Source organism: Capricornis sumatraensis, chromosome 10 (genome assembly GCF_032405125.1).
Source record: "Capricornis sumatraensis isolate serow.1 chromosome 10, serow.2, whole genome shotgun sequence".
Taxonomy (NCBI): domain Eukaryota; kingdom Metazoa; phylum Chordata; class Mammalia; order Artiodactyla; family Bovidae; genus Capricornis; species Capricornis sumatraensis.
This window is the reverse complement of record NC_091078.1, coordinates 87,276,459-87,302,994: the sequence shown is the minus strand read 5'-3', so window position 1 is coordinate 87,302,994 and position 26,536 is coordinate 87,276,459. Positions and strand designations below refer to the sequence as shown.

The following is a 26,536-nucleotide window of genomic DNA, read 5'->3' as shown; positions in this document are numbered from 1 at the left end:
AAAAAGTCTTTCCCTATAGCATGACCATGATAATATTTTCCTACATTCCCTTCTAAAGTTGCACTTCAGACTTTGAACTATAATCCACCTGGAATTGACTTTTGCATATGGTATGAGGTGGGATATAGTTTCATGAGTTTTCTACACGGATCTCCAATTTTTCCAGAATAATTTATTGGAAAGATTTTCCTTTCCCCATAGTTCTTGGATGTCATTTTTATCTTCTATCAAGCGTTTATATATGCCTGGATCTGTTTCTGGGCTTTCTGTCTTGTTCCATCAGTCTGTCTATCCTTTTTCCAGCATCATGCCCTCTTAGCTTTTGTAGCCCTGTAACAAGTCAGTATCTTTTAGAGTAAACCCTCCTGTGCTTCATTTTTTTTTTTTTAAATAGCCTCAGGCTACATTTCCATAAGCATTTTAGAATTAACTTTTAAACTTTTACAAAAAAAGAAAAAAAATAAACCCATTACCACAAACAAAAATTACAGGAATTTTGATGTAACACTGAATTAATAGGTAAATCTGAGAAGACTTGAGTCTTTATAAAATTCAGTACTCTCATCTCCATTTATTTAATTCCTCAGTAATGATTCTTAGTAACATTTTATGGTTTTCTACCTAGAAACTTGCATAAATTTTCTTATTTTTTGGTATTTGATTTCTGATGTTAATATAAACCAATTTTAATCCTTTTCATATTCTGTGTGGCTGTTACGGATTGTGTCCTTCCAAAATTCACACGTTGAAGCTCTAACTCCCAATGTAATAGGACACATGGCCTTTAGGAGGTAATCGGGTGTAGATGAGGTAGAGGCCCCATGATGGGATTTGTGTACTTTCAAGAAGAGTGAAATTGAAGTTCACTCTCTTCCTCACATGAGGACACATTGAGCAGGTGGCCGGCTGCAGACCAGGAGGAGGGCTCTTGCCAGAACCCAGATGTACTGGCACCCTTATCTTAGACTTCCAGCCTTCAGCACTGTAAGGGGTAATTATGTTTTATTTAAGCTACCCAGTCTATGGCATTCTATTATGGCAGGCTGAGCTACAACAGTAGCTGAGAAATTCAGAACTTAATCGAGGCCTTGCTAAGCTTTCTGGTTAATTTTAATGGTCTCTCAGGACTTTCTTTGGAACATTCTGCATGTATCATTTTGTCTATGAGTAAGAGCAGTCTTGTCTAACTCAATGAAACCAAGTCCATGCTGTGTGGGGCCAACCAAGACTGGCGGGTCATGGTGGAGAGGTCTGACAGAATGTGGTCCACTGGAGAAGGGAATGGCAAACCACTTCAGTATTCTTGCCTTGAGAACCCCATGAACAGTATGAAAAGGCAAAATGATAGGATACCAAAAGAGGAACTCCCCAGGTCATTAGGTGCCCAATATGCTACTGGAGATCAGGGGAGAAATAACTCCAGAAAGAATGAAGGGATGGAACCAAAGCAAAAACAATACCCAGTTGTGGATGTGACTGGTGATAGAAGTAAGATCCGATGCTGTAAAGAGCAATATTGCATAGGAACCTGGAATGTCAGGTCCATGAATCAAGGCACACTGGAAGTGGTCAAACAAGAGATGGCAAGGGTGAACGTTGACATTCTAGGAATCAGCGAACTAAAATGGACTGGAATGGGTGAATTTAACTCAGATGACCATTATATCTACTACTGTGGGCAGGAATCCCTCAGAAGAAATGGAGTAGCCATCATGGTCAACAAAAGAGTCCGAAATGCAGTACCTGGATGCAATCTCAAAAACGACAGAATGATCTCTGTTTGTCTCCAAGGCAAACCATTCAATATCACGGAAATCCAAGTCTATGCCCCAAACAGTAATGCTGAAGAAACTGAAGTTGAACGGTTTTATGAAGACCTACAAGACCTTTTAGAACTAACACTTAAAAGAGATGTCCTTTGCATTATAGGGGACTGGAATGCAAAAGTAGGAAGTCAGGAAACACCTGGAGTAACAGGCAAATTTGGCCTTGGAATGCGGAATGAAGCAGGGCAAAGACTAATAGAGTTTTGCCAAGAACATGCACTGGTCATAGCAAACACCCTCTTCCAACAACACAAGAGAAGACTCTACACATGGGTATCACCAGATGGTCAACACCAAAATCAGATTGATTATATTCTTTGCAGCCAAAGATGGAGAAGCTCTATACAGTCAACAAAAGCAAGACCAGGAGCTGACTGTGGCTCAGATCATGAACTCCTTATTACCAAATTCAGACTTAAATTGAAGAAAGTAGGGAAAACCACTAGACCATTCAGGAATGACCTAAATCAAATCCCTTATGATTATACAGTGGATGTGAGAAATAGATTTAAGGGTCTAGATCTGATAGATAGACTGCCTGATGAACTATGGAATGAGGTTCGTGACATTGTGCAGGAGACAGGGATCAAGACCATCCCCATGGAAAAGAAATGCAAAAAAGCAAAATGGCTGTCTGGGGAGGCCTTACAAATAGCTGTGAAAAGAAGAGAGGCGAAAAGGAAAGATATAAGCATCTGAATGCAGAGTTCCAAAGAATAGCAAGAAGAGATAAGAAAGCCTTCTTCAGTGATCAATGCAAAGAAATAGAGGAAAAGAACAGAATGGGAAAGACTAGAGATCTCTTCAAGAAAATTAGAGATACCAAGGGAACATTTCATGCAAAGATGGGCTCAATAAAGGACAGAAATGGTATGGACCTAACAGAAGCAGAAGATATTAAGAAGAGGTGGCAAGAATACATGGAAGAACTGTACAAAAAAGATCTTTATGACCCAGATAATCATGATGATGTGATCACTAATCTAGAGCCAGACATCTTGGAATGTGAAGTCAAGTGGGCCTTAGAAAGTATGACTACGAACAAAGCTAGTGGAGGTGATGGCATTCCAGTGGAGCTGTTTCAGTCCTGAAAGACGATGCTGTGAAAGTGCTACACTCAATATGCCAGCACATTTGGAAAACTCAGCGGTGGCCACAGGACTGGAAAAGGTCAGTTTTCATTCCAATTCCAAAGAAAGGCAATGCCAAAGAATGCTCAAACTACCACACAAGTGCACTCATCTTACATGCTAGTAAAGTAATGCTCAAAATTCTCCAAGCCAGGCTTCAGCAATACGTGAACCATGAACTTCCTGATGTTTAAGCTGGTTTTAGAAAAGGCAGAGGAACCAGAGATCAAATTGCCAACATCTGCTGGATCATCGAAAAAGCAAGAGAGTTCAAGAAAAACATCTATTTCTGCTTTATTGACTATGCCAAAGCCTTTGACTGTGTGGATCACAATAAACTGTGGAAAATTCTGAAAGAGATGGGAATACCAGAGCACCTAACCTGCCTCTTGAGAAATCTGTATGCAGGTCAGGAAGCAACAGTTAGAACTGGACATGGAACAACAGACTGGTTCAAAATAGGAAAAGGAGTGAGTCAAGGCTGTATATTGTCACCCTGCTTATTTAACTTCTATGCAGAGTACATCATGAGGAACGCTGGACTGGAAGAAGCACAAGCTGGGATCAAGATTGCTGGGAGAAATATCAATAACCTCAGATATGCAGATGACACAACCCTTATGGCAGAAAGTGAAGAGGAGCTAAAAAGCCTCTTGATGAAAGTGAAAGAGGAGAGCGAAAAAGTTTGCTTAAAGCTCACCATTCAGAAAACGAAGATCATGGCATCCGGTCCCATCACTTCATGGGAAATAGATGGGGAAACAGTGGAAACAGTGTCAGACTTTATTTTGGGGGTCTCCAAAATCACTGCAGATGATGACTGAAGCCATGAAATTAAAAGATGCTTACTCCTTGGAAGAAAGGTTATGACCAACCTAGATAGCATATTCAAAAGCAGAGACATTACTTTGCGGACTAAGGTCCGTCTAGTCAAGGTGATGGTTTTTCCAGTGGTCATGTATGGATGTGAGAATTGGATGTGAAGAAGGCTGAGTGCCGAAGAATTGATGCTTTTGAACTGTGGTGTTGGAGAAGACTCTTGAGAGTCCCTTGGACTGCAAGGAGTTCCAACCAGTCCATTCTAAAGGAGATCAGCCCTGGGATTTCTTTGGAAGGAATGATACTGAAGCTGAAACTCCAGTACTTTGGCCACCGCATGCGAAGAGTTGACTCATTGGAAAAGACTCTGATGCTGGGAGGGATTGGGGGCAGGAGGAGAAAGGGACGACAGAGGATGAGATGGCTGGATGACATCACTGACTCGATGGACGTGAGTCTGAGTGAACTCCAGGAGATGGTGATGGACGGGGAGGCCTGGCGTGCTGTGATTCATGGGGTCGCAAAGAGTCAGACACGACTGAGCGACTGAACTGAACTGAACTGAACAGCAGTTTTATTCTTTCCTTTTTAATCCTTCTAAGTTTTTTATGGCCCTTGCTTTACTGCACTAGCTGAGACCTTGCGTAGTCTGCGAAACAGCAGGGCTAATGGCAAATATTCTTATCTCATTTGTAATCGCAGATGAATAGTGTTCAACATTTCATCCTTAACTATAAATCCCTTCCTAGATCAAGTTTTTCTAGAACTTTTATATTTATTAAGTTGGAGGTTAGCTTCTGTCTTTTCTTTTCTAGCATCTACTGAGATGATCACATCGTTTATTCTTTATTGGTCTGGTGAAAGGCATGAGATTAGTCTAATGTGAAACATGTTGCATTGGTCATAATGGCCCATCCTTTCCATAGACTCTGCGCACACACATGCAGTTTATCGGTATGCCTGTCTATCTTCCCACAAGGTATCAGGACAGTGGCATCTGTGTTTCCAGGTGTAATTAGTCTAGATTTGCTTTCTGTTATGTTCTTGTCAGGTTCACGTATAAGGGAACTCATACAACAAACTGAGAATTGGGAGAGGTTTTCTTTTTTTTTTTCCTTTTCTCTGCCAGAATTTGTTCCAGCAGTCATAACATTTTCACTGAAAATCTTACTCAGATTCTTCTTTCTTAACTGTGTGATAGAATTCACCAATAGAGTTATCTGGGCCCAACACTGTCTTTGTGAGATGGGTTTTAGTTCGAGTTTTAGTTCAGGTTTGAGTTCTTTCAGTTCAGTCACTCAGTCGTCTCTGATTCTTTGCGACCCCATGGACTGCAGCACACCAGGCTTCCCTGTCCATCACCAATTCCCAGAGCTTGCTCAAACTCCTGTCCCTTGAGTCGGTGATGCCATCCAACCATCTCATCCTCTGTCGTCCCCTTCTCCTGCTTTCAGTCTTTACCAGCATCAGGGTCTTTTCTGACTATTGAGTTCTGTAATAGTTATCAAACTATTCATATTTTATACTTTGTGTCACTTTGGGTAAAATAGAAATATGAATTTAAACCCAACTTTCGAATTTATTGGTCTAAGATTATTCATTATATGCTCTTCTCCTTTTTAATGAGAGCAATAACCAGGAAGGTGTTTAGGATTTAGCATAACTTTTAGCTTTTTTCCCAATAAATGCGTAAAAGTCATAATCACAAAGTAAATTACCTTCTAGATATGGGGAAAAGAGAACCCTCTTGCACCGGCGGTGGGAATGTAAATTGATGCAGCCACTATGGGGAACACTATGGAGGTTCCTTAAAAAACTAAAAGTAAAAGTACCGTATGACCCAGAAATCCCACCACTGGGCATATACTCTGAGGAAACGATAATTCAAAGAGATACATGCACCACAATGTTCGTGGAGCGCTCTTTACAATAGCCAGGACATGAAAGCAACCTAAATGTCCATCAACAGCGGAACGGATAAAGAAGATGTGGGACATATATACAGTAGAATATTACTTGGCCACTAAAAGGAACGAAATTGGGTCATTTGTAGTGACCAGAAAATCAGAGTAAAGCCAGTCAGAAGAACAGATAGGTGCATTAACACATACATACAGAATATATTAAAAAGGGTACAGATGCCTATTTGTGTAAGGCAAAAGCAGAGACAGAAGTAGAAAGTGGGCATATGGACACAGCAGGGGGAAGGGGAGTGGGGGCAGACTGGGAGAGGTGATATACATACGCTTCCGTGTGCAAAGCAGCTGGCGGGGAGCTGCGGGGCAGCAGGGAGCTCCGCTCGGCGCTCCGTGACGACCCAGAGGGGTGGGATGGTGGGGTGGGACGGAGACTCAAGTGGGAGGGGAGGCACTTCATTAAGTATACTTTCCAAGCAGGAATATGGAGTGGGTTGCCACACCTGCCTGCAAGGGATCTTCCTGACCCAGAGAGAAACCCCCGTCTCTTGCGTCTCCTCCATTGGCAGGCAGGCTCTTTACCACCAGTGCCACCCAGGAAGCTGCTGCCTTTCTCTAATTATTGATCCTTGGAAAGTAAGCTTTTTTTTTTTTTTTCCTTCTTACTATTAAATCTAACAAACTACTCTGATTTTCTGCAGTTGTACCATGATGTGCCTAGGTGTGCATTCTATACCCCTACTCTGGGTTTGGAGTGTTTTTGAATTTTTGGATTGGTGACTTGAAAAATTCTCAGCCGCTATCTATTTAAGTATATCTTCCACTAGAATTCTATTTTGGAATTCTGCATATCTATTAGACTTTCTCAGTGTATTCTATACTTCTGACCTCTCATATTTTTGCCACTCTCCTTTCATGGTTCTTTTGGAATATTTTCATTTTGTTGTTGTCCAGATGCTAAGTTGTGTCTGACTCTGTGCAACCCCATGGGCTGCAGCATGCCAGGCTTCTCTGTCCTTCACTACCTCCTGGAGCTTGCCCAAACTCATGATCATTGAGTTGGTGATGCCATCCAACCATCTCATCCTCTGTCATCCCCTTCTCCTCCTACCCTCAGTCTTTCCCAGCACCAGGGCCTTTTCCAACAAGTCAGCTCTTCACATCAGGTGGCCAAATACTGGAGCTTCAGCACCTTCCAATGAATATTCAGGGTTGATTTCCTTTAGGAGTACATGGCTTGGTCTCCTTGCTGTTCAGGTGCCTCTCAAGAGTCTTCTCCAACACCACAGTTAGAAGAAAGTATTAATTCTTTGATGCTTGGCCTTCTTTATAGTCCAGCTCTTACATCCATACATGACAACTGAAAAAGCATAATGTAGACTTATGGACCTTTGTTGGCAAAGTGATGTCTCTGCTTTTTAATATGCTGTCTAGGTTTGTCATAGCTTTTCTTCTAAGGAGCAAGCGTCTTTTAATTTCATGGCTGCAGTCACCATTTGCAGTGATTTTGGAGTCCAAGAAAATGAAATCTGTCACTGTTTTTCCACTTTTTCCCCATCTATTTGAGATGAAATGATAGGACCAGATGCTGTGTTTTCATGGCTCATCTGTAAGTTCACTAAATCTCTTCTTGCCTGCCAAACTCAGGCTGCTAAATTCATTCATTGAGTTACTGTATTTTTCAGTTACAGAATTTCTATTTGGTTCTTTTTCACATCATCTCTGTATTTTTAATAGATTCTAGCTTTCTGCGGAATTTTTTTGAGGGGGGCATAATCTAGTCCTTTTCATTCCAAAAGAAAGTAAACAGATTTATTTTAATGGCTCTCTGGTGATTCTAACCTTGTTTATATTAAATTGCCTCCTCATAAGTTGTGCGTGCATATGTATACTGGTATTGGACATTTCATTTGAAAATATTTATAGACATAATTTAAGATTTTGGATGGTATTATTTTCTTCCAGAGGTAGTTTTTTCTTTGCTTATTCCAGGAATCGAATGGGACTAGCAAATCAGAATCCCATTAATTCAGGGTCTGGTCTGTTTAGTACTAGAAACGAAAGTCACACTTCTTTCTTGGTGGTCTCAAAACAGCCTGCCCTACAGGTCTTATTCTTTAATTACTTCTTGAACTAATTTCTTACCACTCAAACATTTCCGTAATTTATTGTCTGTAAAGTGTAATAGAGAGGGAACATAACGCGTCTACGCGTTGGCGTAGCCGATGGGCCCTCGCAGTTTCCATGGCTCACCACTCATTATAAATTGGAGGTAGCAGAACATACTGCCTTTTGGATCCTCAGAGAAGAAATAAATCCAGGAGGAGCACAATTTAGAGCTGCTTTTTAGCATATCCTGAATTGGTTGGTTGCGAGCCTACATGATAACTTGGTTAGTGCCGGTGGAATGTCAGAATAATGGAGCACTTCCTATGTAAGAGGTGGCTGAGGGACATTTTTGGCACAGGATGGAGTGAACTGCATAAATATTAGCTATTATTGAATGATGAGTCAAAGACGATTCAGGTGAATTTTCATAGCTTTTCTTCATATTAACCCCCCATGACCTCTAGGAGGGTCTTCTGTGCTCCCCCACCTTCCTTTACAGCAGAGACAAAGACAGAACATGAGAAGCGGAAGAGAAGAGAAGTAAGTAGCCAAGGAAGAGTCTTGGGAGTGGGTGGGTATTTGTAGAAGGTTTTGGCCTTATGGGGCTATGCAGACTGACCTGTGATAAATCATCCGTTTCTGGAAACGAGATGAGGATAAGGACGATGGTGATGATAGACTTTATCATCTCACAAGATACAAGTAAAGCTTGAAACTTGAAAAAGTTCCTTTTCGGCATTTGGACTGCAGTGTTCTAATGACTCTGTGCTGATGGATTGTGTAGTTCCAAGATTCAGAAGGGTTAAAATTGACTTATGGACAGGAGTCATTTCTATGAACAGTTGAATTAAATCTCAGATGAACAGTTCTATAGATTCTTTAGCCCTTAGAGACCTGGAAAGCTTCTGCTTGAACTATTGGGTATATTTTATAGAGAGCTAGATCTTGGTAAAACATTTAAAAAATAATGAAACTGAACTAAAAACCCATTTTGGAACTATGAGGTGGACTTATTTCAAAGAATGTTTCTAAAAGGGAGGGTTAATAACTAAATGGTTTTTCCTTGGAGTTATGATAAAATTATTCAGTGGGATGTTGTTGCTCGGTCACTCAGTCGTGTCCAGCTCTTTGTGACCCCGTGGACTGCAGCACGCCAGGATTCCCTGTCCTTCACCATCTCCTGGAATTTGCTCAAACTGATGTCCATTGAATCAGTGATGGCATCCAACCATCTCATCCTGTTTCCGCCTTTTCCTCCTACCCTCACTCTTTCCTGGCATCAGGGTCTTTTCCGTTGAGTCAGCTCTGTGCATCAGGTGGCCAAAGTATTGGAGCTTCAGCTTCAGCATCAGTCCTTCCAATGAATATTCAGGACCGATTTCCTTTAGGACTGACCGGTTTGGTCTCTTTGCAGTCCCAGGGACTCTCAGGAGTCTTCTCTAGCACCACAGTTTGAAAGCACCAATTTCTGGTGCTCAGTGTTCTTTAATGGGATATTAGATTTTATTATTTCTAAAGTCTCTATGATTCTGTGGTTTATTACTCCCAGTTTAGATCACAGGGACTTGATTTATATTTAGCTAATCCAAATAACTGGATTTTAAAATCCCTGCTACTGAAATTTGGTTCTGTAAACATACTCTACACAGAAGGAAGGGAGAGGCAGCATAATTCGGTAGACATATGCACAGCAGAGGAAGAAAAAGCAAACTGAACTATCTTTCCTTGCTTTACTTAAGGTGATGGATGCTTTATCTAAAGAGCTTTAGAATACCATACTAAAGCATCAGGGCAAGGGGGCATGTCTTACTCTCTTCAAGTGTCAATTTGGGGATGGGCTGAGAGAGTGATGGCAACGACTTTCGCTGTATTGATGATGCCCCAACATGGGCCTTGCCTTGAAGGTTTAGCACTGAACTGGCCAAGGAGCTGAAGCTACTCTTCTTCCTTCACAAGGAAATAGGAGTACTCTGACCTGCTCCTTGGGTCTTTTTCATGGGAGGCTGCAGAGCTGAGAGGACACCCTCGTGGAGGAGGCTAAGATCTTTTTTAAGTGGATGGGGTAGATTTCAAAAGGTATAATTGAGTGATCAGAACATGTACTCAGTAAGTAAACCTGTCCTTTTTTGTCCACCTCGACTGTCCATGAGTATGATATGATATGTGTGGTCCAGTGGCTGAAATTATGGTGATTTTTCAAAAATTCTAGTGTCAAGATTTTGCTTTGACAGTGTATCTGTAGCTACTAATCATGCTGTTTTGGGCTGACTCAGTTGCTTTGCAATTGCAGGGCTCTGTTCTGAGTAAATGAGAGGCATCCAATTATCTACGAAATAATGGTGTGCACAGAGGAGGGTTTCATGAATTACAGATGATCTCTGCTGACACAACAGGGTGTAGAGACCCGCTCCACTCTGATTTGCTATCAGAGGCAGGGGCGATGCTTGCAGATTTTACAAACAACACACCCCACTAAAAATTCCACGATGGGGCGGGAGTGGGGACAGGAAGTGATAATATACAATGGTGTGTAGAGGCAGCCAACCCAAGAATTAAATACCTAGAGGGAAATTTAAAAAGAAAAAAAGAAACTGAGAAACTGCGTTCCAGGAAGGGCTTCCCTGGTGGCTCAGCTGGTAAAGAATCTGCCTGCAATGCGGGAGACCTGGGTTTGATCCCTGGGTTGGGAAGATCCCCTGAAGAAGGGAAAGGCTACCTACTCCAGTATTCTGGCCTGGACAGTTGCATGGACTGTATAGTCCATGGGGTCGCAGTCTCAGACACGACTGAGCGACTTTCTCTTCACTTCAGGAAGGAATGCAAAGTTAGATAAAAAATGCAGATCCGCTGCCATCTCATGTGCTTTAGAACAAAGACTAAAAGCCGTCGCAAAACATCTTCCCAGGAACTCAGCCCTGTGCGGGCAGGCAATGCATAAATTCACCTAAGCAGAGGGCACGTGCTGAATTCCTGGAACCAGAGGATTGCTGACCTCATCGGGGATCTGTCATGTGGACGGTGAGACCACCACGGCTTCATCCACAACCCATAGGCTGTTGCTGGCTCTTCCTCTGAGTGCTGAAGGCAGCATCTGCTTTGTACTATTGCTTAGGCAACTGCCAACTCACAGCCACTCTTCTGCTCAGCCAAGGATTCAGAGTGGCCAAAACACCAAGGCATCCCTCAGGGTTATATGGAAAGATCAGGAAAAGTCTTCTGCACAACTAAGCCCATGTTGGCAATCTGGCGGTTTCAAGAGGCAGAGGACACAGTTTCTAGTTTGGGAATGTTTGTCTCTGTGGCCGTGTGGTGGTCAGGTTGAGGATTAACCCAGGCCTACGCATAAGGAAGCTGCAAAACAGGGTTGGTTACTTACTGAGGGGTTGCTAGGTTTTCCCACACCAGACACTACGCAGAGGGTGGTTGCCTGTCACAGTCCCGATTGCTAGCTGGGGCATCTCCGAGCAGAAGGCTGCACACGCTGCTCTGCAGGATGCTGGCCACTAAGGCAGACGCGTGGCAAACAAACAGATCCAGTCGGCCCAGAGACTGAGGGTGCCCGTGGGGGCCGTGGGGTGTGGAGCAGGGCTTCCTGCCTGGAGTCCTCCACTTCTCATCCCCAGGGAAGCTCACTCTGGCTTCCCCCATGCACTTGTCTCCTGCCCGTGCTGGGTGAGAGACTCAGGAAGCACAAGCTCAGCGGTAGGAACAGGTCCAGAGTCAGCTTTGTCCAGGTTTGGACTCTGACCTCTACTGCTGTTTTCCCAAGAGGGACATCACTGGTCTAAGATCATTTGAGCTGATGTACATGAAACCCCTCTGTAGGTAATTCTCTTTTAAATCCTTTTGACTAGGGCAAATGGAGAGTCTTGGTTTGGCGCCACCCTCTCTAAGGATGACTAGCCTCTCAGCTTAACAAAGAAGAGAAAGAACCTCAGTCTGGTAGCTCCAGGCAAGCAGCTGTGCAGAGATGGAATTCCTCAGCACTATTATTTCTCTTTTATATTGATGCTTAACTTCTAATGATAAGTAAAAAGTAATATTCATTTCTCTTGTGGCTAAGATAGGAAGTTGAAGATAAACTGAACTTTTAAAAGTGAATCAGGTAAATAGTAAGTAAGTGGTACACAAAGATTGAAAAAAGCAGGCCAAGATGGGAAGAAATGAAATTGGTGAGACACTTACATGCCCAAGGTCCCATGACTTAGGCAGGCGGTCAAATGGTGGAGAAAAGAAAGAGGGCAGACAGCCCAGGCAGGAGTCAGTGTGGAACACCTTTCAGGCAGAGTGAAGTAGCTGGTTCAGCCAACTAGGGCTGAAGCTAGTTCAGCCCACTCGGGTTCCTGTGGCCTGGCTGCAGCGTGACCAGGGAGGCAGGTACCCGAGTGGGTGGGATTGACAGTAATGGTAAGAAGGTCCAGCAGGGGAGGGACGCCCTCACAGGGGAACCAGGGAGGCCAGCAGGCCAGGGGAAGAGGCTGAAGACACGACTTGGAAGACGCAGGAGAGCTGGGGGAGGGTGGCAGTGCTGACTGGAGCCACAGGCTCTTCTACGCAAGGTGAACAGTAAGCGATGAAGGGAAAGCCCTTGGAGGTGGGGCTGTCTGGGTGCAAATCTGAGCTCCACCACTTACTAGCCATTTACCTTGCAACAGCACTTAGCATCACTGAGTCTTGTCATCACCTGCAAGGAGGGATAACAAGAGAACCTGCGTTGTCTATCAAGTCTCAGTAATGGTGGTGGTAATCATCCATTTCGGAGCTGAGCCCTGCCGTCCCTGCCTCCCTACGTGCTGTGAAGTGTGTGGTCGTGCAGAGTGAGCAGCACCAGGGTCTTCAGACTGGCTCTGCCCAACATCGACTTGCTGATGAAGGAATACTCAGGAAAGCCTGGAGAGGCCACGGATATCTGGATTTCAGATACTGTGTGAAGTCTAGGTATGTCCATGTCTTGCAGGACAGCCCTATTTATTAACCAACTTCAGAAAGTTTCATGAACCCCTTAATACTGTAGAAACATTTGGTGCGTCGATACATTCTGAAAAGGGAGGTGAGTGGGTATCAAAGAACCGGGTTAATCAACCCCACGATCAGGTTTCCTGAAAGGAACATTTCCTTTCCCCTTTGCCACTAAAGAGAACTATACCTGGTCTCTCTCTCTCATACAATATAGGAGGTGATGCCCTTGGCAAAATCTGTGTTGCTGTTCACTCACTCAGTCGTGTCTGACTCTTTGTGAACCCATGGACTGCAGCACGCCAGGCCTCCCTGTCCATCACTATCTCCCGGAGCTTGCTCAAACTCATGTCCATTGAGTCCCTGATGCCATCCAAACCATCTTGTCTGTCACTCTGCTTTTTCCCAGTAGCATACTGGACACCTCCCAAGCCAGGGGGCTCACCTTCTGCTGTCATATCTTTTTGCTTTTTCATACAGTTCATGGGGTTCTCGAGGCAAGAATATGGAAGTGGTTTGCCATTCCCTTCTCCAGGTGGTGAAATCTTAGGCCTGTGTTTAGTCCCTCGCCTCCAAGTTACTCATCCTGTGCTCTTTGGCTTCCCTCCCATTTCCACTTCCCACATCTGGCTGCTAGGAAAACTAAAGGTGATTTGTTTGGTCTGTAGCCAACATCCTTAAAGAGAGAGATTACTGTGAGTTCATTCAGAAGCCCACAGGCTCTCTGGCAATAGTTGGTGTAACAAGTTAAAGGGAATATCTTTCTGAAAAGACTTACAAGGCAAGTTGATTCACCTGGAAGACAAGCGATGTTAGGCCTCAAGGCAAGATAGAAGCAAAAGCTGACAAAGCAAAGCATTCCAGAAACTCAGGTATGAAGTTTACATTCTCTTAAACAGTCTAGAAAACACACTGTAAGACAGAATCCTACAACTGAGCAAGCCTCAGGAAGAGCCTGCAGCGTTCCTACCTTGCCCTAGAAGTGCCTGTTATATAAGAAAGCCAGAAAGGGAAAAAAAAAGAAACAAACTCAGCCCAGACAGTGGTGACACCATTTGAAGAGGACACACAGCCTGCAGAAGAGGAATAGAAAGATGCCTGTAGTCATGCCCATAGGCCTGTGTTCTTAGGTAAACTAGCTTGGTCCTAAGGTGGGGAGAAAAGGGAAGAAAGGGAGAAATGAGAAGGTGAACAGCAGTGGAAAAGATTAAGAATAAAATATCAATTTATATTGATGCATGGCAAAAACCATCACAATATTGTAAAGCATTTATTGTAAAGTGATTATCCTCCAATTAAAATAAATAAAATTTTTAAAAAGTCAGCTTCTGCTCCCACCACGATATATCCCTTCAGGCAGTTGGGCGCGGAGCTGACAAGGCCGGAGGCAGCAGCGATGTGAGCAGTCCCTGGGGGTGTGAGGGGGTGGGTGTTTGATACTGGGTCTCTAAGGAATTAGAGTACTTTGGCCTCCTCATGCGAAGAGTTGACTCATTGGAAAAGACCCTGATGCTGGGAGGGATTGGGGGCAGGAGGAGAAGGGGACGACCGAGGATGAGATGGCTGGATGGTATCATGGACTCGATGGACGTGAGTCTGAGTGAACTCTGGGAGATGGTGATGGACAGGGAGGCCTGGCGTGCTGCGATTCATGGGGTCGCAAAGAGTCGGACACGACTGAGTGACTGACCTGAACTGAAGGAATTAGAATATTAAAAAGAGGGTGGCAGGGAGAAAGACCAGGAAATGCACATTTATTTTAAACTAACTAAAACAGACTTACATCTCCAAATGAAAATATCACAACCAATGTTTTGTAGCTAAAAACCATGCTCATTAAGTGCTTGATAGAATTTTATATAATGCAATTGCTACCAATATTTGTTCACTAATTGCATTTTTAATTTGTACCTGATCTACTTCAGCTGCTTATAATATAAACACATTTACACAAGACCAGATGAAGCAGACAGTTCTAAAACAGAAAATCAGTGTAGAGAAGGGGCTCTTTATTTGGGGTCCATAGTCCCTGCAGAGATTTATTAACAGGGTTGTCAGATAAAAGACCCAGTTTAATTTGAATTTTAGATAACGAGTAATTCTTTTACTCAAAGTAGGCCCCAATACTGTTTATTAATATTGATACCTTTCAGAAGATGCCTGAACTCCTTAACATTGCATACAAACGTGAAAAGGAGATTAGCTATCGCTTTCTATCAGCCTCAAATCTGTGATCTCTCAGTAGTTAAACATCATTAATGTGAAGAGGTAATTCTCTTTCCCTGTGGCCTGATCTTCCTGACAGCCAAAGCTGAAGGGAAACGGAAAGAAAATTTACCAAACAGCTGCCAGGAGAGGTGTGTGTGCGCTAAGTCTCTCAGTAACGTCCAGCAGTCAGGTCCAACTCTTTGCGACCCCATGGCTGTAGCCCGCGAGGCTCCTCTGCCCATGGGATTCTCCAGGCCAGGATACTGGAGTGGGTTGCCATGCCCTCGTCCAGGGGCTGAATCCAGGTCTCCCGCATTGCAGGCGGATTCTTGACCTTGTGAGCCTCCAGAGGAGACTCAGTGAAAGCAGAGCCTGCCTGAGCATGGCTGAGCTGGTTGTGAGCTCTAAGCTGCAAGCTTGAAACAGAAATCTGAAACAGAAATCTAAGGGCAGTGTGACTTCCTGGGAGGGTTTGGACTTTTTATTTTTTTCTTAATTGGGGGATAATTGCTTTACAATATTGTGATGGTTTCTGCCATACATCAACATGAATTAGTCATAGGTATACATATGGTCCCTTCCCTCGTGAACCTCCCTCCCACCGCCCTAGATTGTCACAGAGCACCTGTTACGTAGCAGGTTCTCAGTAGCTATCTCTTTACACATGGGAATGCATATACTTCAATGCTACTCTCTCAGTTTGTCCCACCCTCTTATGCCCCGTAGTGGGATGGCTGAGTCGTATGGTAGTTTAATTCTTAGTCTCTAAGGCAAACCTCTTAAAAAAACTATCTCCAGTTGCTTTGTAGAGACTGGATTGGAGAGGACAGAGGGAACAGGGGCCTGGGCAGGAAGGACAGGAACAGAGGGGAGACGCATAGAGAGGTGGCATGGAAGTGAGACCCCACGGTTGGAATAAGTGCCTCCAGGGTCTGAGTCCTCCGCACTCCGGCTTTAACATTTGTGCAGCCACCACTGGTGCCACAGGAAGTAGGCGGGGCTGCTTCCCCGCCCCCGATCCATGCTGGGCAAGAGCCCCATTTTCCGGGGAGGTGCCAGGAGGGTCTGCGCGAAGTTGAAGTGAACTGCAGTCTTACCTGCGTCACTGAAAGTAGCCCCTCAGCACTGCAGCCTCAGCCGCCATTTCCTCCTCTGACCGCCACAAGGCTGGGGAGTCTTGATCTTCTCTGTCGTGTTTCTCGAGCTTTGGAGAGAAAAAAAAAGAAAAAAAAGACTCCTGTGGAATCTTCCTTTGGAACAATTATTGTGGGCCATCAGAAGAGCATTTCCAAATCAGCGGGTGGGGCACCTATCTTTTCATTGTATTACTTGCCTAAGAATCCCCCTGCAATGCAGGAGACCCAGGTTCGATCCCTGGGTTGGGAAGATCCTCTGGAGAAGGGCATGGCAACCCACTCCAGTATTCCTGCCTGGAGAATCCCATGGACAGAGGAGCCTGGTGGGCTACAGTCCATGTGGTCGCAGAGAGTCAGACACGACTGAGGGACTAAGCACAATTACTTGCCGAAATCCAAAAATGGGGAAGGGTTTTGTGTAAAAAGCCCACATTTCTAACTTGTGTAACACAATAACTAGGTTAGGCTAGGCTGGGGGCAGTTCACAGCCTTGTAGTGATCCAGTGAGGCTGGGAGTGGTGGTCACAGAGGGGGCATCCTGCCATTAACCAAAACCCCCACCACCTTCTCAAACTACGCGTGGCCAGCATCATCCGTTCTCTTTACTTCCCAGCCCCTGAAGACACTGCGTTGGCCACCTTCCCACGATCATTTCCCAAGCTCCTCTGTGGTTAACCTACCTTCTCTTCAGCTTCGCCTCTCTTATATGTGCTCTGAGCAGTTTTGCTCACTGAACCAAAATGGCCCAGGCTAATTGATGATGATGATAGAAGGGCCACGCACAATGAGTAAGAAATAAGAGCTGCTGCTGCTGTGTAGTCGCTAAGTTGTGTCTGACTCTCTTGCCACCCATGGACTGCAGCCCACCAGAGTCCTCTGTCCACTGGATTTTCCAGGCAAGAGTACTGGAGTGGGTTGCCATTTCCTGCCTCAGAGGATCTTCCTAGATTCTTTACCAGTGAGTCACCTGGGAATTCTGAAGAAATAAGAGTACGTACATTAAAAGAGGATTCAAACCTGCAAATGGTAAAAAAAAACAAAAAAAAAAAACAAACACTGAGGAAAGGAATTAAATAAGGAGGTATCAAAAAACACTCAGTCTTAGTCAAAAGAACCCTTTTAAAATCCTCTTCATGTACCCGTATTTATTAAAAAATATATATTTTGTGTATGTCTCAGGTTTACATAGTGAGTGAATAAAATTTCAGTTCTATCAGAGAGAGCGAGAGGGGATGCTGTCAGAATGTTCTTCATTAGAAGAGCTCAATTCCCCCTTAATCTCCTATGCAGTTTAGGTTTATTAACTAAATTTGTTATTCCTGTCTGTAGCTGTAGACACTGTAAAATGCTGAGGGTATACATTTCTCCACAGGAGGCACAATGTGGTATTTCACGGTGAGTCATCTGAGGAGACTGGGGCCAGCTATTTAACAGCACCAGTGACGGCTCATATTTATGATGCGAAGGGCTGTTTCTTCCTCCTCATGTATTATTTCCTCGTGCGTCCTTTCACTTCATTCTTACAGTAGCCGATACACGAGGCAGGCACTACCTCGCTCCTTCAGTCCAGTTCGGTCACTCAGTCGTGTCCGACTCTTTGCGACCCCATGGACTGCAGCACGCCAGGCTTCCCTGTCCATCACCAACTCCTGGAGCTTGCTCAGACTCATGTCCAGTGAGTCGGAGATGCTGACTCCTCCTTACCAGGGAAGAAACTGAACTCTGAGGAAGTTCAGTCACCTCTCAGAGACCACCCAGCTAGCAGCAGTCATGCTGGGGGGTGTTCCCCACAGTTTTTGCCTTTTTAAAACCTCTCCTGAGGAAGTGCAGCGCCACCAAAAAGCCAACAGTTCCGCAGCTCCTGCCCCCTAGGTACCATGACCCAGAGGTTAGATCCTCCGACAAAGACTCTTACCGACTCGGGCAAGATGCACAATTAAAATAGTGGAGTTTGCAATCTAAGACCCCAGTCACTCCCACCCTAACCCAGAGACCCCCACCCCAGCAACTTGCAGCAAATGGAGAAATGTCCCCATTGTTTCAGAGCCAACTTTGATACAGAAGGAAAAACAGTGAGGGGACCTAGATGCTGGTGGGGGGAGTTTGAGCCTAGATGAGGTTCATTAGCATATACCCCAGCCACGAATGTTTATGAGGGTCATGGATCTTCTGCTCCATATCTGGCTGCCAGCACGCTGGTTTTACACTTTGCCACATAGATTTAATTTCCCTTCGTGGAAGCAAACCACATTAAGAAGTCATTTCCTTCCTCGCAGAGGCAGAGATGACGCAATGGCTACAGGCGAGTCCAATGGGATTGCTATTTTTCTCCTCAGGAACTAATTTTCATTTTGATACTAGCTTTAGGTCGGTTATAAATCCATCTTGTAACTATTTCAGAAGGATGACAGAGAACAACGCAAAGCCCAGAGAATATGGCCTCCCCACTTCTGGTACTGCCGTCGGAAGACGGAGAAATCAAGCATTAAGTGGCCTCATTAAGGCAGATCGCACCAGATGAATCCAAATAATTTAGAGCCTGCAAATGGTAATGCCTCCTTGGTTATCAGGCTACCGTCTGTTATTGTCATATGCCTCCCAGATGGCAGCATCATGCCAATGCTTAGAAGTTGTTTATGGGAAATAGGAAATAAGTAAAACAAAAACTAATGGTATTTGCAAAGCTCTATGGTATATGGTTTTTAAAACCTAGGGGTTTCTAGTCCTAAAAGTCCCCGATGGAAGCATGTGGCTTTCTTCAGAACAGCCATGCTCAACCCTGGCTGCCCACAGGAATCACAGAGAGAACTTTAAAAACTACAGATGGTGGCTCTGCCCCAGGGGTTCAGGTTTAATTGGTCTAAGGGGGCAGTCTGGCGGTGGGGACTGTTTTCAAACCTCTCAGGCAATTCTCAGGTGCACTTGCAGTTAAGAAACAGTGTGTTTGGGAGAAGTTTGTGTGCACAGATAGAACCCATATATATTACAGAAAGAATATTATAAGCCCATTGCTTGTGACTCAACAGTATGGCGGCTTTCCTTGGCAAACTCTGCTCTGGAACTGCCCTTTTTCTCTATCCAAGGATCGTCTGAGCCACAAGGCTCTTTTTCCAGCAACATCAGGATGCTGGTCTGGTGTGGGAGCTTTTGAATGCATGTAGAGTCTTCAGGAATAGGGAGCCTGGAAGAGGCCTGGTGGGCAAGCCTCATGTCCTGGAAGAGCTGCCTGGGTGACTTAGAAATGAATGGTGCTGTGGGTCAGAGTAAGGCTCTGTTTCCCCAAGCAGCCCAGCTGCCTGCTGGCTGGAAACCACTGCCTAGCTATCTAACAGATAAGCCCGAATCATGACTCTAAACAGCGCCTCATCCAAAGGCACTATTTGCCTCAAGTGACCTTCAGTGGTGGAGGGGATGGCAACCCATTCTAGTATTCTTGAGAATCCCATGGACAGAGGAACCCGGTAGGTTATAGTCCATGGGGTTGCAAAAAGTCAGACTTGACTGAGCATGCATGTACCCGTGAGCTTTAATGGAGGGGTTTCACTTCAGAAGAACTTTCCAGATTACCTTAGACCATCCAGAGGGAAAGGCAGTGCCTACTTATTCATCCACCAGATACTTATGGTGTTCTTGCAATGCCAGGGCACAGCCCTCGCATGAATGAACCTACCCAGACTCCTCTGCTGCCCTCATGCACCACCCAGGTGAGGAAGGCAAACACCAAACAGTTACTTACGGATGAGATGGGCATTACCACCTGAGAACAGTGCTGGGAGGGGCTCGCCTAGCCTGAAAGGCTTCTGAGAAGTGACTTAGTTTCACAAGGAAAGAAACAGACTGTTAGAATAAAGAGCGATGGTGGCAGCGGGGAGTGGGGATTACCCTAAGGAACATCCAGCAAGGGCTTTCCAAGAAGATGAGCTTAGGCCCAGATATGAACAATGAGAAGAGCAAGCTCTCTAACCTCTCTCTGCCTCAGCTTCCCCCTCTGTAAAAGTAGGGAAGAGGTCTTTATGCTGATGTGCATGACACACAGTAAGGGGTGTTGGGTGTTTGCGGCTGCTGCTACTATCATCATAGTCGTTGTTGTTATAGGCTGGATACACTGTCCCCTGACACTGACCAGTGATCAACCCACAGAGGTTGTCTCTATGCATGAGTACCTTTACTATCTTCATGGTTTTCCAGGGACCTTGATCTTTTAAACCTTAACTACTGTGTGAAAGGATTAGCAGTCATCATCAGAATTAAAACTGAGCCAACTCATCTAATGAGACATTTAGGTCTGAGAAGGAAATTCAGCCCCTTCAGTCGTGAAATACTGGCAATAACCCTTTCCTCTCAGAGTGGTTGTAAGAAGCAAATGAAGTATTAATGGAGGCTCCTGACTGGTAAAGGTTAAGACCCTGGAGTGAAAGCATGTGGAGAAGGTCAAATGCAGTCACAATTACCCTGGGAAGACAGATGCTGGATTCAGCAAATAAAAGTACAGGGCATCCAGATAATTTGTTTTTAGTATAGCTCATGCACTATTTGGGACATACTTATACTAAAATATATTCAGAGTTTATCTGAAATTCAAATTTAACTGGACATCCTGTATTTTATCTGGCAGATCATGTATTTTATCTGGCAACTCAGGGTCTCAGAGACCCCTTGGAAAAGTACACTTGGAATAGGAAATGCTTGGTTATATTTCAGTTGTTCCCTAACCTGCCTAGCTGTGAATCCTGGAAAAGATAAAGAAGACTGTCCGAGGGAAGGTCAGATTCAAGCCTAGCGTTTTATGCACTCTGGGGCTTATTATTATTTTTGCATGAAATGCAGAGGAAATTACCAGCACTGTTTAAATGGCAAAGTTCATCTGTTCTCAGATGCACGGTTCACATTTTAACATCTCTGAAATCACAGCATGCCCTACCATCAATGGTCTGACATAATTTCATTGGCAGTGTTTTTTTTTTCTTATTAGTACATAAAATAACAGTTTGAATTAACTTCCTTCAAATACAGCGTCTTGGATTCAATGTCCTAGAGTTCCCCCTCTTGCCCCTCTGCAGCGGGGCCACAGCATCAAATGATGACTACAATACCCTCAGCACCTAGGCTCCTGTAACACCTATGCCTTCCCTTATCTTTATGCAACAGCGAGACTTGAAACTTCTTTCAGAAGCATGGTTCTTTGGAGGAAGGCTCATGCCAAAGTTACAAAGTTTGCAGAAACTTGAACCAAAGTCTTTATTCACATTCTACAGAGGGGAGTCTGTGAGGGCTCTGCGAAGTGAATTCTATTTCTATACAACTTGAAAAGAGGTTCAAGAAAAAAAAATGTATCTGCAGTCATCCTGCTTTATCTGCCTGAAATGATTTCTGGAGAAGGTAGTGTTAACAGGATTTCTGATTGAAGTGCAGATACGTGTCAACTTTGACACTGGGCTGCTTCCTGTCCTTTAAGTGTGTTCTCATGAGGCGTGAGGGGCAGTGATTAATTCCCTGACGTAATGCTCAAACTGCCTTGACTATTGACATCTTTATAGGTCCATAATGGAATACAGTAGGAGGAATGATTCACAATAATTTAAATGTTTTCTCAGAATTTAGAACTAATCTGTAGTAGAATGCAGAAGTGTCTTCAGAGAGCAAATAATTTAAAACCACTCCTTAAAGAAGCCAGTGGCTGAATACAAACTTGGGTGGTGGTCTAAAATTCATTAGTATCTTTCCTTGTTGTTTTATAAAGCAATATGAAGAGCAGAGAAACCATTTCTTATGGTTGGTGGTTCTGTTTAGACAGGTGTTTATATTTATATAAACCTTGCAAGGAAAATAATTTCAGTGGGAAGTAAATCTTTGCTTACTTTTTAGATCTGATTCTCTATTACTGCTTTCAGTTTAGACAACAAGCATTTCTTGACCACATGATATATTCCAGGCACTGTTTTAGGTCTTATGAGAGTTATAAAGATGCAGGAGACAAAAATCTTTGCCTGCTGGAATCTTGCCACCCAACAGGGCAGAGAGATTCATACACACATCACTTAGTCCAAGTCAGTATGGTATAAACACTGGACCAGAAGTTCTCCCATAGTGCTTCAGGATATATGAAGGAGAGAGGAATTCTTTCTGGGGTAGGGTCTACAGTTGACTCTAAAAAAAGCAGGATTTGCCCTGGCTTCAAAGATAGTGATGGGATTTTGAGGACAAAGTTGCTTTGGGGAATGGGAATAGCTTCAGAAAATGCAGGAGGCATTGGCCAGCTGTCTTGTAACTTGTGCCCATTGCCTGCTTCCCCATCCACTTGCACTGCTCTTCACTTCCTGACGAATCCTGCCCTGGCATCCTAGCCATGCTCACCCATCATCTGTCAAAGTGGTTGAGAGATCTTGCACTCAGTTGCCATTTTGTGAGGCCTTAGCATTCCATTGTTAAAAGATGGGACCCGCAGCCCAGTGGCCCAGAAGACGGCCTCCAGTCCTGCAGTTCAGAGCTGCACACAGGTTAGTATCCTATCAAGACAGATGTGTGTGCACATGCATGCTAGGTTGCTTCAGTCATGTCCGACTCTGTGTGGCCCCATGGACTGTAGCCCACCGGGCTCCTCTGTCCATGGGATTTCCCAGGCAAGAATCCTGGAGTAGTTGCCATTCCCTTCTCCAGGGGATCTTCCCAACCCAGGGATCGAACTCATGTCTCTTACATCTCCTGCATTTTCCACTTAGCGCCACCTGGGAAGCCCTACTGAGACAGGTGCTCCATTCCTAATCACCTTCCTGTCTGCCGAGTAATCTAAGTTTCTGTCGGTACCAGCTTGCCCTGAAGATGGTACCAGTGTGACTTCTACCAGAATGAGAGGTGCCATCCAGCCTCTAGCTAGAATACAAGACTGCTTTGTGTAGATCTTACTTATTTGAGGCTTATCTCCCATTTATGATGTCATCTCAAATTTCCCTTTAAAGTAAATTTAAGTTACAAATGTGTTGATTTAGACAACGTATTAGGTAAAAACGTGGGAAATATGCCATAAAACATGGCACTAACCTCGGGAGATGGTCCAGAGATGGGAGACGTGCTCAAAATCATGAAGCCTGGGCCTTTGAGAACATGTACTGGACACATGAGGTGGCTGTGTCTACTTAGTTGCACAGAAGGCATCAGAATGCATTTTTTAAAAAATGATAGATGCTTAGAAGTCAAATGATATCATAGTATAAGAGGTCTGAGGAGAATCAGAGCATAGTGATGTGCAGGGGTGCTGGAGCTTTGGGCAAGGGGTTTGGAGCAAGGTCTCACGCAGAGGTGACACTTCAGGTGAGACATGAGCAATGATGAGACGTCCATGAAGCAACAGGGTGGGCAGACAGCAAGTACAGAGCCTCGAGGGAAAAGGAAGCTTGGCATTTGGGTAACTGGCTAGAAGAGTGAGTGCAGGAGATAGCTGGTCATTTACAGCTGGTGGGAATGGCTGGGGGGGGTGTGGATTTTATTTTTGGTGTGATACCAGTCACTCAGTCCTGTCCGATTCTTTGCAACGCCATGGACTGTAGCCTGCCAGGCTCCTCTGTCCATGGAGTTCTCCAGGAGAGCGTACTGGAGTGGGTTGCCATTTCCTTCTCCAGGGGATCTTCCTGACCCAGGGATCCAACCCAGGTCTCCTGCAATGCAGGTGGATTGTTTGCCGTCTGTGCCACCGGGAAATTGATGAGAGGATGTTAAAGGTGTAGAAGCAGAGAATTAAAAGCACCAGAGTACCTTTTCATCGAGAGTAGCCTGGCTGGGGCCTTCGAGGGAGACAAGCTAGTGTAGCAGCCAGAGGAGGGACGGGCCTTCGAGGGAGACAAGCTAGTGTAGCAGCCAGAGGAGGGACGGCGGGAGCCGGGAGGAAGCGGTGAGGAGGCGGCGTGTGCAGAGTGCGCGCCCTCGGCCTCTCCCTGCATGAGGACATTGACGTTTCCCTCTGGTGCTTCCTTCCTCTGGGCACTCTGCGAGGCACACATTGATCCTGGCTCCCCTGCTCACGGCTGCTCGGGACCAGCGTGAACATCACTCTGATTCTGCACATCTCTCTCTAAGCATACACTCCCCGAGGTCTCCAAGAACGCTTCCCTCCCCATCCAGACGGGCGCCAGGTGACAGTGCAGATCTGGACGCTGCTTCACTCTCTCTAGCCCTCACACACATAGAGTCCGTGTGCAGACACTGACTAATCAGTGCTGGCTATTGAGCAGACCGTCACCGCTCTGGGCTTTCTTGGTGTCCAAATGAATCACCTCTTGCTTTCATTTGAGGGAAAAAAAAAATAAAAAAATAAAAAAATAAAAATCGGTCTTGTGTCACCAAACTCTTACTGCCACGTGTACTTAGAACCCTGAGATCCTTCAGATATCTATTTGTGCAAAACTACGTTAATTTCATCCCTTTTTCCTCTTAATGGGAGGGATCCTGTAACTGTGGACTACACCCTAGATAACTAACTGCAACCACATTACCTCTGATTCCCTCTGTTCACTGCCGAGGTTCAAAGCCTAGGTCTTTGCTCTTTCTGGAGAGAAATTCTAGTAATCGATGGAGCATTCGTCATCTGATTAGTTGCCGGAGCTTTGACTTGAGTGTTAACGTGCTTGAGTAAAAGCAAAAGTTGCTTAAGTGCTGCCAATGGGGCCAAAATGCTGAAATAAGCTATTACGTTAATTAATGGCATCCTACTTTAAGGCGTACAGAGTGTTGACGTTTAAGAATTTGTAACCCCCAAAAGTATTTATGAACTAGAAAATCACAGCAGTGGAAAATAATTATGCCAAACCACTGTACTATAACAGAATCCAATTGCTTATCCAATTATACATTAAAAGTATCACGTTGTCAAGCTGATTACCAAAGCAGCAAATGAGACTGCCTGCATCACACTGGGGATGGGATACCATCAACCGACTAAACTGTGAGTGGTCTTCGCAGCACCCCTCGCACCCACTAAACCTGCACTAACCAAGACAGGCAGCTCCAGTTTGCGAGAGTGCACAGCCACCCACCGTCACACCGTCACTTTACTTGGCAAGACACCACTGCAGTTTGCAGGTTTCCATAAGAAGCTTGTTAGGAACAGCCCAGCAAAAAGCAGCTGTGGCTCCAGGCCCTATGCAGAGTTGATTTCGATGAAAGCATCAGTGGGATCACTTCCTGTCAGGGGAAGGAGCAGTGAGGCCAACCCCAGGTGGGCATCTGAGAAGGGGTGGCTGACCCGGATCTGTCGCGCTGAATCGCAGCTGGCCGCCCGTCTAGAGCTTCCTGACAGTGTGACATCAGGGCCACTGAGTAACAGGACTCAGTGACGAGGCTGCAATGGAGCATGGGGGTTGCTACAGGGGGTCACTACATTTGAGAATCATCAGCTTAGACAGACTGAAGAAAGACTCTCTAAATTTCTGGAAATACTCCTTTAACCCTGTTGCAAGCATGGGTGATAAAGCAGTCCGAAAGAAAGCCAAAGTCGCAGACAGAGATCAGCCTCTGAGCTGGGGTCAGGATCCACCCAGAGGGGCCTCCTCCCGGGGGGAGTTGTCTCCCAGGGGGCACGGTTTGCAGTAAATAATCACCAAGGCCTCAGCCCAGGCTCTGTGCTGTGTGCGCTTTCCTGGCTTTTTGTGAGAAGGAAATGGCCACCCACTCCAGTATTCTGGCCTGGAGAATCCCATAGACAGAGGAGCCGCTGGCAGGCTACAGTCCACGGGCTTGCGAAGAGTCAGACACGACTGAGTGCAAGAATGCAGGAAATTAGCCAAGTCACAGGGACGTCTATCAGTTTGATTGCCTCAGGCCTTCTGTTTCTAGAAACATGCTCACCAAGAAATGAAAAGCCCTCTATATGGGAGGTTTGTGATGAAGCAAACTGCGGAGACGGAAGCATTTATTCAAAAAGCAATTTCCTCAGCCGGTCATGTTCTATAAGCCTCCCCACCACCCCGCCCTGTGTTGAGGATATTGGTGTTTGAGCAGGAGTGTTCTCCCTTATTCCTAGAGTGATGTCAACCTGAGGTGCTCAGGATGAGGAAAGGGAAAAGGCAAAGGGTTAGTTTCTGGTTTTGTTTGAATCTCCTGAGCACTTCATTCGCTATTTGCTCCTGCTACAGTATGGCTTCTTTTTCCAAAGGCACCTTACAGAACCTTTAGCAGCGAGGTCTAGGCAAGACAACCATCCCCAAGGAGGGTGCTGAGCCAGGACACAACACACAAGCTAAGCCAACACACAACCAAAACCACACCGCCATACACACAGCCTCCGAATCCTGCTTAACACAGTGTACCCGGTGGCAGTAACTGGGACCTCAAAATAAAACCCATTCAGAGAAGCCGAGCTAGGTGAAGGGACTGTGGATCTTTCAAACACTGAAAATTCATTTGTCTAATAGAACTCATTTGATTATTCAACAAATAGTACTGTG

At 45.0% G+C, this 26,536-nt stretch overlaps 1 protein-coding gene across 5 annotated transcripts in view; it reads right to left on the bottom strand.

Annotated features, from left to right (window-relative positions):
• FHIT (fragile histidine triad diadenosine triphosphatase) overlaps positions 1-26,536 on the bottom strand; it is a 1,113,572-nt gene that overhangs the window by 14,661 nt on the left and 1,072,375 nt on the right. For 3 of the 5 annotated variants that reach the window (XM_068982552.1, XM_068982554.1, XM_068982553.1), the window contains exon 6: positions 16,062-16,168. The exons of 1 other annotated variant lie outside the window; for it this stretch is intronic. In XM_068982552.1, the coding sequence (XP_068838653.1) occupies positions 16,067-16,168 (102 nt within the window). In that variant the 3' untranslated portion in view covers positions 16,062-16,066. Of the gene's footprint in view, positions 1-16,061; positions 16,169-26,536 lie in introns of those variants that run through there. One more of the 5 variants, XR_011145480.1, reaches the window with a different exon arrangement.